Source organism: Ursus americanus, chromosome 35, assembly GCF_024610735.1.
Source record: "Ursus americanus isolate L20-20 chromosome 35, mUrsAme1.1.p, whole genome shotgun sequence".
Classification (NCBI taxonomy): Eukaryota; Metazoa; Chordata; class Mammalia; order Carnivora; family Ursidae; genus Ursus; species Ursus americanus.
Genome location: NC_142161.1, coordinates 5,210,883 through 5,226,015, shown reverse-complemented (window position 1 = coordinate 5,226,015; position 15,133 = coordinate 5,210,883). Strand labels below are relative to the sequence as shown.

General features: G+C 53.1%; 2 protein-coding genes and 1 long non-coding RNA gene across 9 annotated transcripts in view; 1 reads left to right on the top strand and 2 right to left on the bottom strand.

Annotated features, from left to right (window-relative positions):
- The window catches only part of CARMIL3 (capping protein regulator and myosin 1 linker 3), a 16,806-nt gene extending 16,013 nt beyond the window's left edge, over positions 1–793 (bottom strand). For both annotated transcript variants that reach the window (XM_087859028.1, XM_045802704.2), the window contains exon 1: positions 631–793. In XM_087859028.1, coding sequence (XP_087715154.1) covers positions 631–670 — 40 coding nt within the window. In that variant the 5' untranslated portion in view covers positions 671–793. The remainder of the gene's footprint in view (positions 1–630) is intronic.
- Positions 229–15,133, top strand: LOC123795766 (uncharacterized). Of its 4 annotated transcripts, XR_006780589.2 has the most exons (5): positions 10,117–10,206; positions 12,434–12,660; positions 13,257–13,379; positions 13,497–13,627; positions 13,955–15,133. It is a non-coding gene; the product is annotated as an uncharacterized LOC123795766 (long non-coding RNA). The 4 variants fall into 4 exon arrangements; XR_006780586.2 differs by lacking the exon at positions 10,117–10,206 and adding an exon at positions 229–423 and having other exon boundaries at positions 13,497–15,133; XR_006780585.2 differs by having other exon boundaries at positions 13,497–15,133.
- Positions 1,504–12,930, bottom strand: LOC123795764 (dehydrogenase/reductase SDR family member 4). 3 transcript variants are annotated; one of them, XM_045802702.2, is made up of 8 exons: positions 12,716–12,927; positions 11,448–11,625; positions 6,657–6,758; positions 4,535–4,605; positions 4,387–4,438; positions 3,971–4,105; positions 3,497–3,552; positions 1,504–2,027 (listed from the first exon to the last, which is right to left on the bottom strand). In XM_045802702.2, exons 1-8 carry the CDS (start codon positions 12,844–12,846, stop codon positions 1,913–1,915), a joined length of 840 nt encoding a protein of 279 aa, XP_045658658.1. In that variant the 5' UTR covers positions 12,847–12,927; the 3' UTR covers positions 1,504–1,912. The 3 variants fall into 3 exon arrangements, with proteins under 3 accessions (XP_045658658.1, XP_045658659.1, XP_087715153.1); XM_045802703.2 differs by lacking the exon at positions 3,971–4,105 and having other exon boundaries at positions 12,716–12,930; XM_087859027.1 differs by lacking the exons at positions 11,448–11,625; positions 12,716–12,927 and adding an exon at positions 9,767–9,914.

The window sequence follows — 15,133 nt, the reverse complement described above, 5'->3', positions numbered from 1 at the left end:
GTGTGGGTGTGAGTACGGAGAAGGGGAAGGCTAAGACCGGGGCTCCGGGAGGCGAGCTGCAGAGACCCTGCTCTTGGTTTTAGCTCCAGTGCGGGCCCTCTTCCCTGACTCCCTTCTTTGCCCCACTGGCCTGGGAGCTGCCGGGCTGCCGGAGGGGCTCTCAGGGCCAGTTCCGGGGCGGGGCCGGGAGGAGGGAGGGTGCTGAGCCAAGAGGCGGTCAGGACCAGGGTCAGCTCCCTTGGTCAGGCGGGGCGGGCCGGGCCCCGCCCGACGGGGAAGCGGGGACTCTCCGGAGGAGAGACTGGACACCTCCCCGAGGGATGGGCCGGGATCAATGAGAGTCAGCCCCAGGGAGCGACAGCGGACTGCACCTGTCACCGAAGATCGGGACGGGCGGCTCTGGGACTGGAAGGTCCTGACAGGGTGAGGCGAGGCGGGCAGCGGAGGATGCTCCGGGGACAGCGATGCCCCGAGCTAGGATGCAGGGGCAGGGGGCTGCCTTGGAGTCGGAATGCATGGGACGCGGGGAGGGGGGGGAGGCACCGGGGCTGGGGTGTACCGCGGGGTGGAACGCACTGGGTCTGGGATGCTCCGGGACGGGGCGTCCCGGAGACCACCGCAGCCTCGTACCTTGCAGCTCGCGGGTGAGCTCCGCGCTGGGCTTGGCCATGGCGGCCGCTGCTGCTGCCGTTGCTGCAGAGGAGCCGCCGCCGCCGGGGAGCCGCGGCACATGCTAGACCTGGCTCCGGTAGGGCCCGGGCGCTGAGCGCTGCAGCAGCCGCCGAGCCCGCTCCTGTCAGGGGCGGCTGCGCGAGCGCTCCTCCCCCCCCCCCCCCCGCCCCAGGCCTAGGAGCCCGGGTCTCCCGCCCCGCCCGGTGAGGTGCGGGACTGAGCATGCGCGCCGCGCCTCCGAGCCGCGTGAGACCCCGCGCGCGCTCGCACCCACCCCTCCCGCAGGCTCCCGCGTGCGACGCCCTGTGCATGTCGCCTGGAGCCTGGGCCGTCTCCCGGGCGGGGGTGGCGTCCACTTTCCGTGCCATCCACTCCTCGGGCACCGTGAGCTGAACCCATTTCTTTTATTTGTGGGCCTGGGTACCCCTCCCCGGCTCATCCTTGCAAGGCCCCTCCCTTTTGCCCTACTGCTCGGGACGCGTCCAGCTCCTACTCGCTGACCCGCAAGGGAACTCAGGGCCGAGGGCGATGCCAGGAAAGGACCTGGCCAGATCTGGGGGTGTTCATCCTTCCTCCCGCTTGCCCAGCCTCGGGGATCCCTGCAGCGTCCTTGGCACCATCCCCACGGGTGTGAGGACGAGAGTATCACCCGGGAGTTCCTGTGCCACCTCCTCCCAGCTGGCAGTTCTGCAGACACATCCACCCCTGAGCATCACTTTCAGCTCCCGGAGACAGGGAGGAGGACTGGGGGGAGGCACAGATGTAGTCCACAAAGAATCTCTGCTTGGCTACCACACCTATGTACCCCACAGTGAAGAATGAACACACCGATTCAAAGCAACACGATCATCTGCATTTTATTTGCATCGCTCTTTGCAAGTTGTTGATTTTCCGCCCTGCTCTTTCCACCCGGGTTCCTTCAATCCCATCTTCCTCAAATTCCCCATGTTCAGGAAAAAAGAATGTTACTTGGTATTTGTGAAGGTGGACTCAGCTTTCTCAGCAGGCCTGCCCTATGCTCTCAGGGGAGGTCTTTATCCAAGGCTACAGCAACAGAGGGAATCATGACCATACCTTGACCACAGGGAAGGCTGGGTCTTTTCACAGGGCAGAACTGATTGGGGGGGTGGGGTGGGGTATAAGGTGAGCAGTATATTAGGCAGAGTTTGGAAAGGCTCGTCGAAGAGTGCAGGAGCTGGAGCCCAATCTCTGCCCTGGTGAGATCAATCTCTCCAGGTCCTCAGAGGCGGGATGGGGTCCCTCCACCCACTACCACTGTCTCCCCAGTGATGTAGCTGGCGTCTTCAGAGCACAGGAAGGACACGATGCCTGCACAGTCATCCGGCTTGCCTATCCTGGGGAAGAAGGGCAGCAAGGAAGGGAGTAAAAATCAAACACTCAGACCCTCTGACCTGGCCCACAGGGAATGAATTTGCTTAATCAAAAAGTATCGGGTGATTTATCAGGGCCGGTGTAGAAGCTTCCTGTCAGTCAAATAGAGTTAGCACGAAGATAAGCGGTCAAAATAAATACTGCACCCTGCAAAACCCACCACACATTATATTCAAATAATACAGAGACATCTTGTTTTTTCGACAACTCGGGACAGCAAAATCCTAAGTCATATGGATAAACTGGTGAGCAGCGATTTTATTTGTTTCGCATGTGTGTACGCTCTTCAAGGGTCAGGGAGTCTGTGAGACAGTACGCGGTTTGTTCAAAATGGTTGCATGCGTACAGCTTCAACTCACGGGCAACTTTTTCAAGAATCTCTTCTTGTCTCTTAAAGTCAGGTTCATTTTGGGAGAATGTGCTAATTCTCGGTGTTTGTATCAGGGATTGGATAGTTAGGGGACGCCATGACCTAACTGCCGTAGAATGCTCTAAAGCTGGGTAGAGTGGGCACCTCACACCTAGAAGGCCTGCATTTGTGTGGTTCTCCACCCTAGCTGCACACTGTAATCGTCTAGGGGGCTTCACTTCCTCCCTCCACCGCAGCACCGCCCCCCCACCCCCCACCAAAAAAGATGCCTGGGTCCTACACTGGACCAGTTGAAAAAGAATCTCTGGGAGTAGAGCCTACTGATTCTAATGCACATCTGAGACCCAGAAGCATGGGTGTAGACATTCACGGGGCCCCAGGATGAAATAAGTTGGCTTGTTAGTGAGTTGTGAACCAGGTGTGTAGCTCGTGCCTGACTTCAGAACAGCCTGGGGCGCACCTGAGGGGGTCTGGGATGTCTGGACCAGTAAAGAGTAGGCATTGCTGGAATGTGTCCTTGGGGGGACAAGACGGAGAAGTCAAAAGCTGGAGAGAGGCAGGGAAGTTAGAGGAAAAGAAGCCGGACAAAGGGGCTTGAACAGTCTGGCTAGCCCTGTGGGGAAGAGAGGAGTTTTCTTAGCAAGAGGAGTTTCGGGACTTAGTGAAGCTCTTCATTCCTTTTCTTTGGATTGTAGGATCATCAATCTGGGCTTCGGAAACATGCCGTTTTATTCAAGGGGAACTAAGAAAAAAGCAGGGTTTTGGTTTTGGTCTTGGTTCCTGGGCACCAGGGATGTCTAGAGCTGGAGGCCACGGCCGGGTGCAGAGAGGAGTCCGGGCTTCTCCCGGAGCAGTGCTCTGCTGAAACCCGGAGCCTCTGTGTTTGGTTTTTGCACATGCCATTGTAGCGAGGCGGTGTGCACGGACTTGTGAAGTGTGTGTCTGTGGCAGGAGAGAGCACGCTCATGTTGTCTATGGGACCAAAAGACGGCAAGCTGTGGGCTGTGTGGGACGAGAACTTTCGTCCTTGTCCTCCCTAACCCTCCCCATGGACAGCCTTACCTTCTTATCTGCATGGTTTCTTTTATGCTCTCCTCCCTTGCCTTGTCCATCCACAACTGCAGGAAAAAGGGACATCTTTTTATGTGGCAGAAGAGGAGACAGAGGGACAGAGAGGGGAGAAAGTGCTGCTGTCATGTCAACTGAGAGGAATGCTGGAGAGAAGCCCCTTCCACTTCCTAGTCCTCAGTTCCCAGCCGCCCCCTGCCGCCCTCTGCTGTTTCATTCTTTGCAGGCCCTAGTGAGGTTGTTGCTGGGTCTCCCCAGTTCTCATCCACTTAAGGAGATGGAACCGTGTGAGCAGGGTCTGAAGTCCTGTCTCCACAGCACACCTGAAGAAAGGTGCCTGTAGGATCGGATGTGGACAGGTGGCTGGTGTGTGTGGGGGGGGATGTTGAAAAGCCCGGGGCGGGGGGCAGAAGATACTAGGCTTCGCCGTCTAGGAAGATGCCCCTTTGGGGTCCCCGCGGTCCTCACCACTTGGCTGAAGCTAGTCTTAATGAGTCCTGGTGCGAGGCAGTTCACCCTAATGTTCCTTTGGTCCAGCTCTCTGGCCAGGTTCTTGGTGAGGCCAAGCAAGGCGGTTTTACTAACATTGTAGGGGCCCAGGCCCTGGGGAAGGGAGATAATGGGTTAGTGTCTGTTTCCAGTTCAGTTTTGGTTCTCATTTTAAGGCATAAAGGGTAGTCGATAATAGGGCATCTCCTCTAAAGAAGGGTGCCAGCTAGAAAACTGTCTTGGGGGGAAACCGCCCCCAGGTTAGGGTTTGTGGAAGCAAGACATCTATTTTGGGGGAAGGGGCTTGGTGGTGTGCACTCGTTAGGGTGACTGGGGGAGGGGAAAAATGCAGGATGGGGGCGGGGAATGGAAGGAGCAAAGAAAGGGGATCTTACAGGAAATGGAAGGTAGGCTCCTATGGAGGCCACAATCACCACTGAGCCGCCCCTGGAAAAAGAAGAGAGTGACCTTTTTCCAAAGGGAACCCTGACCCTCAGCCCACGTGAGGTCCACCGCACCCAGGCTCCCTCTCATTGTCTGTACCCTCGTTTCTCCATCTCTGGCACCACTGCCTTTGTCATGAGGGCTGTAGCCTTCACATTAATGTCCAGAATCTGAAACCAAGAGAGAAGGAGAGAGAGCATGAGGAAAGAGCTGGAGAAGGCAGGGCGAGGAGGACTCGCAGCAGGGTTCCTGGGACGTTTGTTGGGCCCCGGTGCAGACCTCAGAGACGGTTTACCTGGACCGACCTGACAAGTGCAGAAGCCAAGGCCCAGGGAGAAGCCCCTTTCACTGGCTTATTCAGCTAGAAAATGACACATGAGGTTCGGGTGAGAAAGAAAGGAACCTGGTCCCTCTTGTTTCCTAACCAGCTGAGCACGATTTGGCCTGTATTAGCAGGCCTGCTTTGGATTCGAGCTGGATATTCTCTGTTTCTTCCAACTAGGGAGAACTTGGAATTGGGCTGGCCTCCTGGACGCACCCCAGCGTGGGCCATGCTGTTCAGGGAAAACGTGGCCTGACCTCAGGCACTTGGGGTGGTTCCAACATTTCTCTGGCTTCTGAGCTTAAGAAGTCAGATGCGTTTGGCCCTCCAGGGTGGACTGTCTGGCTGGCCATTTATTGGAAAGTGGGATCATGAGGGGGCACTTTTGGGGGAGCTGGGACATAGTCTCCAGTCAAAACACCACACCCATCACTTAAAACAAATGCATGACCCTCGTTTATATCGTTCTAGGCACTGGGGGGGGGGTATCCACACCCACCCACCCACTCCGCCCTGCCCCGTGCCCCGCCAGGCCCACTTGTTATTTTGAAAATTGTAATCTTACAGAAAAGTCGAAATAGAAGTATGATGAATATCCAGATATCGTTTACCTGGATTCACCAATTATTCACATGTTGTCTCATGTGTCTTATCTACGTATCTGTATAGTTTTTTCTTCCTGAACCACTGAAGATAAGTTGCAGTCATCACAATGTTCTATCAGGAAAACTTCAGCATTTTTTCCAAAGTGTAAGGACATTCTTATGTACCACCATCCATTAACACACCAAGAAATTTAACATCGGTAATAATGATTTTACCTAATAGGCTGTCCCTAACAAAATTTCCCCCACTTGTCTCCCACGTGTCCTTATTTTAAAAATCCAGAGTTTAATCAAGGATCAGCCATTGAATTTATATTTGATGTGCTGTGACATTTTAAAAAATGCAAATTAAAAAGAAAAATCACTTGGTTTAAAACTGATTTTCATGTGGTCTTTATTCAGACTGCTCATGAAAGATGTTTCTCTACTTTAAAGAATATCAATCAGGAACTGACTCACCGAAGCACGTTTGGCACTTTGGTCTTTATGTCTGTGAAACACTGATAAACAAACTATAATATTTTAGTATCCTTAAACTTCAGCGCTGAGAAGTTATTGATGACATCAGAGTGGAAAGCCAAACCAGGGGAGATCATAAAAAATTTAGCATTCCCAAATCATGTGGGAATATTAACCTCAGTAAACAAAGACAAATATTTTAATTAAGGCTTCATAATTAAAACCTGTAGATGTGTGAAATCTATCATAAATGTAATTATGCATGCTCACATAAAACCCCATATTCCACACTTGAATTTAGACATCTGGATCTCAGATTTCCCTGACATTGCAGTTAAGAAGAAAAGAGCACGGGTCTTTTTCAAAGGTTGTAAGTTATAAAGCGGTAACTTAGGTCATTTCGCTCAACTAGCAGCTATTAAAGTTTTCCAGCTAATGCGAAATCGTTCTTTTTTGGCTGCTGAAAAGGGGATGGGGGTTGTGTAGGCTTAAGTGTATTAGCTATTGGCAGATAGCTGCCAGGTCTCTGCTGGAAATACACCCGGAAGAAGGGCCTGGATGAGCATGTGGGGGGAGAGAGCTGGGGAGTGAAGCAGAAGAAGGCTAGCCAAGAGCAAATGGAAGAGCCAAACTGGGGAGAAGCAGACATGAAAGGGGGGCAAGGAGAGAGGAAGCCACCCCCCACCTGCCCTTTACCAGGTGGATTCCAGGTGTGTGCAGATTGCAAGGATTCCTCACATTTCCACGGCACTTGACAAACGCATTCTAAAAGCAGCCTGAGTTTGTTCTGGCTGCTTTCTGAGGCCTGTCCCCTGCTCCTTTAATCCCCTCTCACCTTGTCCCACACCTCCTCCGTGACATCCATTAGGTTTCCAAAGAAAGGGCTGACGGCGGCATTGGTGACCAGGATGTCAATGCCCCCGTGAAGGTTCACAGCCTAGAGAGAGGAGTAAGGTCTGAATTAGGACTGCAGGCCAGTCAGGGAGGTGCATTTATCAATGTGGATAACGAATTCCTTCTTAGGAATAAACTGTTGTCAAAATGACATCTCTTCTTGAAACATCTCTCTCCCCAGCTCCCCTAAGTTCTGCAGCTAAACATTTCGGGTCTAGTTTCTTTTGCAGGCTTTTCTTCCTGTCCCCCTTTCTAGGACTGTTGCTGACCTTTTACTTTTTATGCTTTCCCTTTTGGGGGAGCTCCTCTATTCTCATGACTTCGGGTCCCACCTTGAAATCCATTTCTAGACCCTTTCACTTTTCGCACCGAGTCCCAGCCCCTATTGTCCGAGTGCTTACTGTCCAGTTCTCCTTGACTGAGTTACCATGATCGAAAACTCAACCTGTCCACACCTACCTGAATGGAGAAACTGTTTCATCTTATTTATCTGTTCATATTTATTTTTTGGTAAAGATTTTATTTATTTGTTTGGTAAAGATTTTATTTATTTATTTGGTAAAGATTTTATTTATTTATTTGAAAGGGAGAGAGCACGTGCGAGCGCGAGCATGGGGCGGGGGAGAGGCGGAGGGAAAGGGAGAGGGAGAATAAGACTCCCTGCTGAGCTGGGAGCCCACCATGAGGCTCGATCTCAGGACCCCGAGATCATGACCTGAGCTGAAGGCAGACGCTTAACAGACTGAGCCACCCAGGCGCCCTGAGAAACTGTTTTAGATAGACCAACAGAACGTCACCACTCGGAGGGGCCTTCAGATCACCGAGCCCAATGTCCTCATGGCGCAGGGGATGCCCATGGCGCAGGGAAGTGAATTTCTCAGTAATGACATATGAGGCCTGGCTAAGGAACAGGAGGCGGCCGCTCTTGGGGTCTTTGGGAGAGGCCAAGCGTTCTGCTCAGGGCACAAAGCTCATTCGTGGTGGCAACCTGAGGTCAGTCTCCCTTCTACCACAGAGCTAATTCTTAAAGAGTCCTCTGAAAGTGAGCTGGGGGTCACCATGAAACTGGCTACCCAGGAGCCACGGTGGGGAAGACACCAGCCTGGGCTTCGAGCGGTTTCCCACTCAGTGATGACGTCATTTTCTCTCCCCTCCCCCTTTCTTGGCTTGGAGGCATGGAAGATTCAAGGCAGAAACTGAGATTTAAACCGGGGAAGCCGAGAAAGGCCACATCTCACCTCGCTAATAAATTGAGAGAGGGCGGCGAAGGCACGAGCCAGAGTGAGGAGTGGCCAAGCAGAACATGCCACCAATACGTGCCTCTGAAACCAGCCTATGCATTTGCCCAGAACAGGCGACTCTGACGCCTCGGGCGGGCAGCGCCGCACGGGCCCTCGGTCAACTCCATGCTTCATGATTTGGCGCACAGAGGGGTGTTATTAACAATGTGTACCATCTGCTAGCTCCCGTTTTAACTAATTATTCTTGCTAACTAGGTGCTAAGCTCAGTTGCTTCCACACTGCTTAAGGAAAGGCTTGGGCTGTCAACACGTAAGTTTAACAACATTTAAGATCGCGTAAGCTTTTAAAGCCAGCATCAATACTGTCCGGTGCTCTCTAAGTTTTGGTGTCCCGGCACAAGGCCCCAGTCACCCGCCTTGGCTCTGCGTGAGTCTCGCCGATGCACTTGTGTTGAGCAAAGTGCCCAGTAAGCTGGAAAGGGATGGGTGCTGTGCTCTGCAGGTGTGTGGCTGGGGGCAGGGAGCCTCGCGGCTCGGCGAGGGGAGAACTCCAGGTTTTGACCCAACAGAGAACCATAGAGGGTTCCTGAGAAAGGCACCATGACCACAGAGGTGTCTCCTAGGCCTGCTCACTACACTAAAGTGGTTAGGAGTTGGGTGCTCTGTTTTCTGATAGGTGTATTATTTAGAAAAAGTATATTCAAGTGGAGAAGCGGCTGGTCTGAATTCTGCTCGCCACGCCTTTGAGAAGCTTTGCAGCGCCACTGTTAGTGGAGGCCACTGGATAGTAACCATTCTTTTTATTTACTTATATTTTGAGAGAGAGAGAGCAAGCACGGGTGCTTCAGTGCGGGGGGGGGGGCAGAGGGAGAGAGAATCTTAAGCAGACTCCCCACTGAGCTCCGAGCCCCACTCAAGGCTCATTCTCACAACCCTGAGGCCATCACCTGAGCCAAAATCAAGTCTGCCACTTAACCGACTGAGCCACCTAAGTGCCCTGGATAGTAACCCTTCCTAACGAGCAGCTTTCCCCATTGTAGGGTAACAGCTGGCAACAGGCAGAACCCATCTCCAATAGCTAATAAGTATCCTCTCTGGTCATTCTCCACCCTGACACTGGCCATACAAATTACCTGAGAGTTGTGTGTGTGTTTCTTAATTTTATTTATTTATTTGTCATAGGGAGAGAGAGAGAGAGCACAGCAGGGGGAGTGACAGGCGGAGGGAGAAGCAGACTCCTTGCTGAGCAGAGACTGACGCAGGGCTCGATCCCAGGATGCTGGGATCACGACCTGAGCTGAAGGCAGACGCTTAACCGACTGAGTCACCCAGGTGTCCCTGTGTGTGTGTTTTTAAAAATGTTATTTATTTATTTGAGAGAGAGCCTGGGGGGGAGGGTGCGTGAGCAGGGGGGAGGGGTAGAGGGAGAAGCAGACTCTCCCATGAGCAGGGAGCCCGATGTGGGACTTGATCCCAGGACCCTGGGATCACGCCCTGAGCCAAAGGCAGATGCTTAGGACTGAGCCACCCAGACGCCCCTGAGAGTTGTTTTGGACTGATCCCTCCTATTTCCCATTTCTTGACACTGGGTTAGGAAGAAAAAGATCTTGCTCGGTTCCCACTGAATGTTTCTTGGGTGTATCCATTCTGGTCCCACGGCCACTGCTCTAGACCTAAATGACAGAGACAGCGTCCTTGCTAACATCCTTGGCTCAGAGTCTTTTCTACTCTAATATATCCTCTTACCGGTGCCAGATTATCTTTTTCAAATATACCCATTTTCATCTTGCCCAAAACCTCACGTACTTACTTCCTCCAAGAACATGTAAACTTCTCTGGGAGGCTACGGAGGGCCCTGTCCCTTATTCTTCCCACCAGGCCATCATCCACCGGCACTCCGGAGCCTGTGCTCTCTGCTGTGGATTCACAGTGCTTCACTCTCCTCTTCAGTCCCTCCTTGGCCGGCTATTCATTTTTCAGGGTCACCTGGAACCTTGTTCCTCCATCTGTCTAGTCTCCCCCCTCCTGAAGGTCTAGCTCAAGCCCCACCTCTGAGCCAGGGCTGTAGGACAGGTTAAGTGGACCTGGTAGGGATGAGCGGTTGTTTCCCTGGCAGGATTTTGACATTAAGTTACTGGGCACATTTCAATTGGCTAGTCAGCAATTGGCCCAGGATTCCAGATGGCTCTCTTCACCCTCAGGATCAAGGTCCCAGTCTCGGGCTCTGTTCAGCAGCCAAGGCCAGACAAGGTAACTTTCTTTCTTTTTCTTTTTTTTTTTTTTTAAAGATTTATTTATTTATTTTAAAGGGGGTGGGGACGGACAGAGGGAGAGGGAGAAAGAGAATCTTAAGCAGGCTCCATGCTCAGCATGGAGCCCTCGATCTCAGGACCCCGAGATCATGACCTGAGCTGAAATCAGGGCTTGGACGTTTAACCGACTGAGCCACCCTGGTGCCCCAAGGTGAATTTCTTAGACACACATTTGGCTCTCTCCAATGCACAGTTGGGCATCTGCCAAATGGTTCTCTTAAAACAGAAGGACTTTATCCTGTCTATCATACCACCGCTTACCACTGTTTAAGGTGCCCCTCTTCTATGATTAGCAACTTATTTCTTCCAGACTTCCAGTCTGTTATACTTTCCATCTAGGGTAGAGTCTCCCTTCTACTCCAGGAAATAAAGTGTGTGTCTTGAGCCTGAGGGAGAGCAGCCTCCTTTGCCAGATACTCATATTTTCTTGTGTCGCTGGGAGGCTGGTGCTAAGTACCAACTCTGACACTGGCTTTGACACTTTCTTTGAGCCTGACGTCCAAGTGGGCACGAAAGGCCTGACCCGATGGTAATGAAGAAATGCCTGGTGGGCTGTAGTCAGCTTGGCGGGTCTGGATTGACTGACAGCTCTCTCTCTAACTGGCTGTGGGACCTCGGGATGCTGCTCCAGCTTTCGGAGCAGAATGTTTCGAATGTTCCAAAACCAGGAGAATAGTCCTTGCCATGCTTGGGTTGTTGTCAGGTTTAGAGAGAACCCGTGAAGGCTCTGGACAAAGTGAACGGCACACAGTAGGTGGTTGAAACATGGTGGGCTGCCTCCTGGAAGAGGTTCCCAGGGACTCGACTCTACAAGCTAAAGATTATTAGTGCGTGGGTGGACACATCTATTTTGCAATTGCATTTACCTTTCTCATCCGCCCAATCAGATTGGAAACTACTGGAGAACCAGGGCCAGCTGTTTTCCTGGGTGACCCAAGGGGTGATGCAGGGTTGACGCATTAGAGTGGTTTTGGATGCTCTGACTGGGATAGGATGATTCTGAGAGACATCATAGAAAGGCACACAATAAAAACGTGCTGGCAGACTGGTATGCAGAACGTCCGGTTATGTTTTAGTTAATAGTGCTGGATTGCGTCACATCAGTGTTGTCTCGGAAAGCAGGGACAGAGGCTCCCTTCCGCCACCTCCTGGCTCTGTGCCCATACCCTTGTTGCTCACCGTGGCCACCAGCCGCTCCCGGTCCTCGGCCTTCCCCACGTGGCACACGGTGCCCGACACGCTCAGCCCCTCCCCCTGCAGCGCGGCCACTGCCCGGTCCACGTTCTGCTGCTTCCGGCTGCTGACAACGACGTGGGCCCCATCCCGGGCCAGGCGCCGGGCGATGGCGAAGCCGATCCTGCGGCAGAGAGAGGTGCCTGTCAATGCCAGGTCAGGGGAAATGGCTGAGATGGGTTCCGGAGTCGGAATGCCCAGGTCTGAATTCCAGCTCTCCCTCTGTAGGACCTCCTGTCTGCGTTATGTGTGTAAAAAAGCCATTACCATACAGATGGACATGCTTAGCGTGTTGTTAGCACCCATTTACTTATTTTTCCTAGGGTTCTGGCCCTCAAGCTAGGTTCTCAGGAACTGGCATTACCTTCCACAGGCATCCCCACAGTGACAGCCCCACACCCTGTAGGGACTGAGGGGAGAGAAATGACTTAGGGGTGTGGCAACAGCCACCTGCATGATTGGAAGGCCTCACTTGAAAGAGCCCCTGTCCCCAGATACCTCCCTTACTAGTCTACACCATCTCAAAATTCAGTTGTTAAATTATGTTCGGGGGTGCAGGTGAAAGGGTGGGTCTCCAGTAAAAATGTCATTTTTTTACATTACTCCCCTGGGAGTAAGGGTTCCACGCTTTGCAGTTGTTAGCCGTTAGCATTTCGCATACATTTGTATTTTAGATTTGTGTAGTGCGGGCACCTAGCAAAGTCCTGTGGGGGTGAGAAACGGATAGACAAGAGCGGTGGGTGAGAAACAGGTCGGGCAAGGGCAAAATGTACTGAGCTAAACAAAAACCTGGACACATGGGTCTTGGGTCCCGTCCAGATAAGGGGCGCCAGATTGGGGTGTCTGGAACATTTCCACAGCCGATGGAGGCCGTGGGATAGGATTTTTGAAATCTGGACTGGCTTGGGATTTCTGGTGTTTGGTCTTCCCAGACTCTAGGTGGGGCCGCTTGACTGGGGCAGCCCAGAGCCCTGGGCCGCTGAAGTGGCGCCATTGAGCCAGGGGCAGCAGGGACAGGAGACTGGCAGAAGTGAGGCCAAGGCAAGAGGATTCGGAGGTGCTGCAGGCCGGCCACGTGGTTCCTTTCTTCGGGGGTCAGACGTTGCCCGGGAGTGAGGTCTGAGGTCTAAGGACGCCGGCCGGACGCAAAGGTCAAGGGGTTAGTACATGTTCCAGATAGCGTGGGCCTCAGAGACTCCGGCCCCGGCACTCACCCGTCGGTGGAGGCCGTCACTAGAGCCACCTTATTGGCGAGCGGGTCCCGACGCGCCATCCCGGAGCTGGCCATCCGCACCGATCTCCACGCCCGGGCGCGGCAGGCCAACAACAGCGCCGCCTTCCGCATGGCGCCACCTCGCTGTGCTCCTAGGGGAGGTAACAACCGGGAAGGACGAGGAACCAGGAGCTGGTCTCCTCTTCGCCCGGCTCCGCCCCTCCGTCCGCCCCTCGATCTCCGCCCCGCCCCCCGCCCCCGTCCGCGCCAGCCCAGGGGCTGGGCGGCTAGTCCGGCTGGGTGCCGGCCCCTCGCTCCGGGAGCGGGCTGTGGCCGCGGGGCGCCCCCTGCCGGCAGACGGCCCGCCGCGCCCCGCGGTCCTGGGCTTCGCCCCGGCAGACTTGGAACTGTGCGGTCCCCCTCCCTCCCCGGGTTTCTTTGCCCGAACCCAGAGACTTCCCCGCCCTCGGCAACGTCCCGCCGCTTGACCCTGCTATTTTTCGGGGTGGGGGAGCTTTGAGTTGGTTGCTTTTTCTTCCCAGAACGTCAAGATGGACCTCCATCTCCAGGAAAGTCTGGGTCTACATAGGTGATAGCTCACAAGAGGGCAAATGTTTTGAGATTGCTCATGGAAGTGAGACCTGTGGTCCCCGCAGAGTCACCAGGTGAGGGTCTCAGGTGAGGGCGGAGGAGCCTGGGAGAGAGACGTGATGAGGAGGAGCCGCGGGTCTAGGTCTGTCACGGCCCTTCTCACTGGCTCAGGGTCTCCTCCATCCTCACAGGCCTGGAGGGCGAACTCTGATCACTATGGTAACCAGTGCGCAGGGAAAAAGATCCTGACTGCACAAGACTTCTGGAACCCTCCACCCCAAGAGGACTGCCCCGTTGTACAGGGCCTGAGTGGTAGCAAGAGGTGAGAGGGTCTCCCAGCCAGTGGTGGAAACACAAACTCAGGGGTACTCAATTCTCCATAATCACATGTCCCCAGGTCTTAGCCTCCATCCCGGTTCAATAAATATTTATTGAATGTAAAAGCGCTTTATAAACTGGAAACTTCTAAACACATAGTAATTATTGCCACTGTAGACTTACTATTATCGTTGCTACAGGCCAGGCTCTTCATCTGTAAACAGAGGACAGTGGGGGAAATGGTGAATCAGGTCCTCTCGAGCTATAAATTCTGTGTCCAAGACTTCACCCAACACTTCTGCCGAGCAGGCTGAAATGATCTCCCTTCTAGGTTTCTGGGAGAATTAATAAATCTGGATGGCTTATGGGACACCGCAGAAAGGCCCCAACAGACCCAAGTGTCAGTGGCTGAGTTGGTTTAGCCCAGTGCCCTCCAAATGCCAGGCTGAGCAGTGGGGGTGCTGGTCGATGGCAAAGTTGGCACTCATTCCAGGCGAACTGAGACAGAGAAAGACGAAAGGGTGAGTTTCAAAAAGCTAAGCTTGTTTAACTTGACAGTTCTTTATTCGGGGATATGCTTTTGCTCTTTTTTTTTTTTCTTTTTTTTTGGGTGTTAGTCTTTTTGTTAAGAAAAGATGATGAAAGGGGCGCCTGGGTGGCACAGCGGTTGAGCGTCTGCCTTCGGCTCAGGGCGTGATCCCGGCGTTGTGGGATCGAGTCCCACATCAGGCTCCTCTGCTGGGAGCCTGCCTTCTTCCTCTCCCACTCCCCCTGCTTGTGTTCCCTCTCTCACTGGCTGTCTCTATCTCTGTCGAATAAATAAATAAAATCTTTAAAAAAAAAAAAAAAAAAAAGAAAAGATGATGAAAGCAGATGGGTAGTTTGAGAAAAGTGTTCTTAGTTGGTGAAATCACCAGTCTGGCAACTCTATGTCAGTCCTTACAATGAGCGGAGAGAGAATCCTGGTCTGTGAAATTCAGTTCGGGGAGTCGCTGTTTAATAGAATTCATACTTGCTAGAGATTTAGTCTATGTGTAGCTCTGCAGAGCCGCGAGAAAAGGATTTCTGTGTTCAACAGGGGATGTATGGATACAAGTGGTCTGTCGGGCGTGCACTGGGTTTATAGCGTATTCCTCAAGCAAGGCGCTACAGCCGCAGTGCTCAGCTCTGGTACTCAGCCCATCCTGACGAGATAAGAGAGTTCAAGTCTAATTTTCCCCATGTCCGGGGAAACCTGACTCTCTGACTGGTGCCCCTCAGTCTGAACCTCATGAATTATTGACAACAGAGGCTGGATAGCATGACACTCCTCTTCCTCCTCCCCTGTTCAGAGCTAATGCACTGTGAGAACCCTTCCCAGTGCTCTCCACCTGTGGGTATGGGGAGAGTGTCGTAGGATTGGAGCTCACGTTCTCAGGGCTTTGGGTTCACAGGGACAGGCCTCCAGGGCAAATCTGATCTCTCTTCATCTCCTGCCCAGAGGTGGGCAGCCAGATGGGGGGGGGGGGAG

What these genes read in the sequence shown, in the direction of transcription:
- LOC123795764 (XM_045802702.2), bottom strand. Translation starts at nt 12,846, where the DNA reads ATGCGGAAGGCGGCGCTGTTGTTGGCCTGCCGCGCCCGGGCGTGGAGA. An exon ending in CGGAGGAGGTGTGGGACAAG is followed by an intron (nt 4,606 to 6,656) that starts GTGAGAGGGGAT and finishes TCTTGGTTTCAG; the next exon opens with ATTCTGGACATTAATGTGAA. An exon ending in GAAACCATGCAGATAAGAAG is followed by an intron (nt 2,028 to 3,496) that starts GTAAGGCTGTCC and finishes CTTCTTCCCCAG; the next exon opens with GATAGGCAAGCCGGATGACT.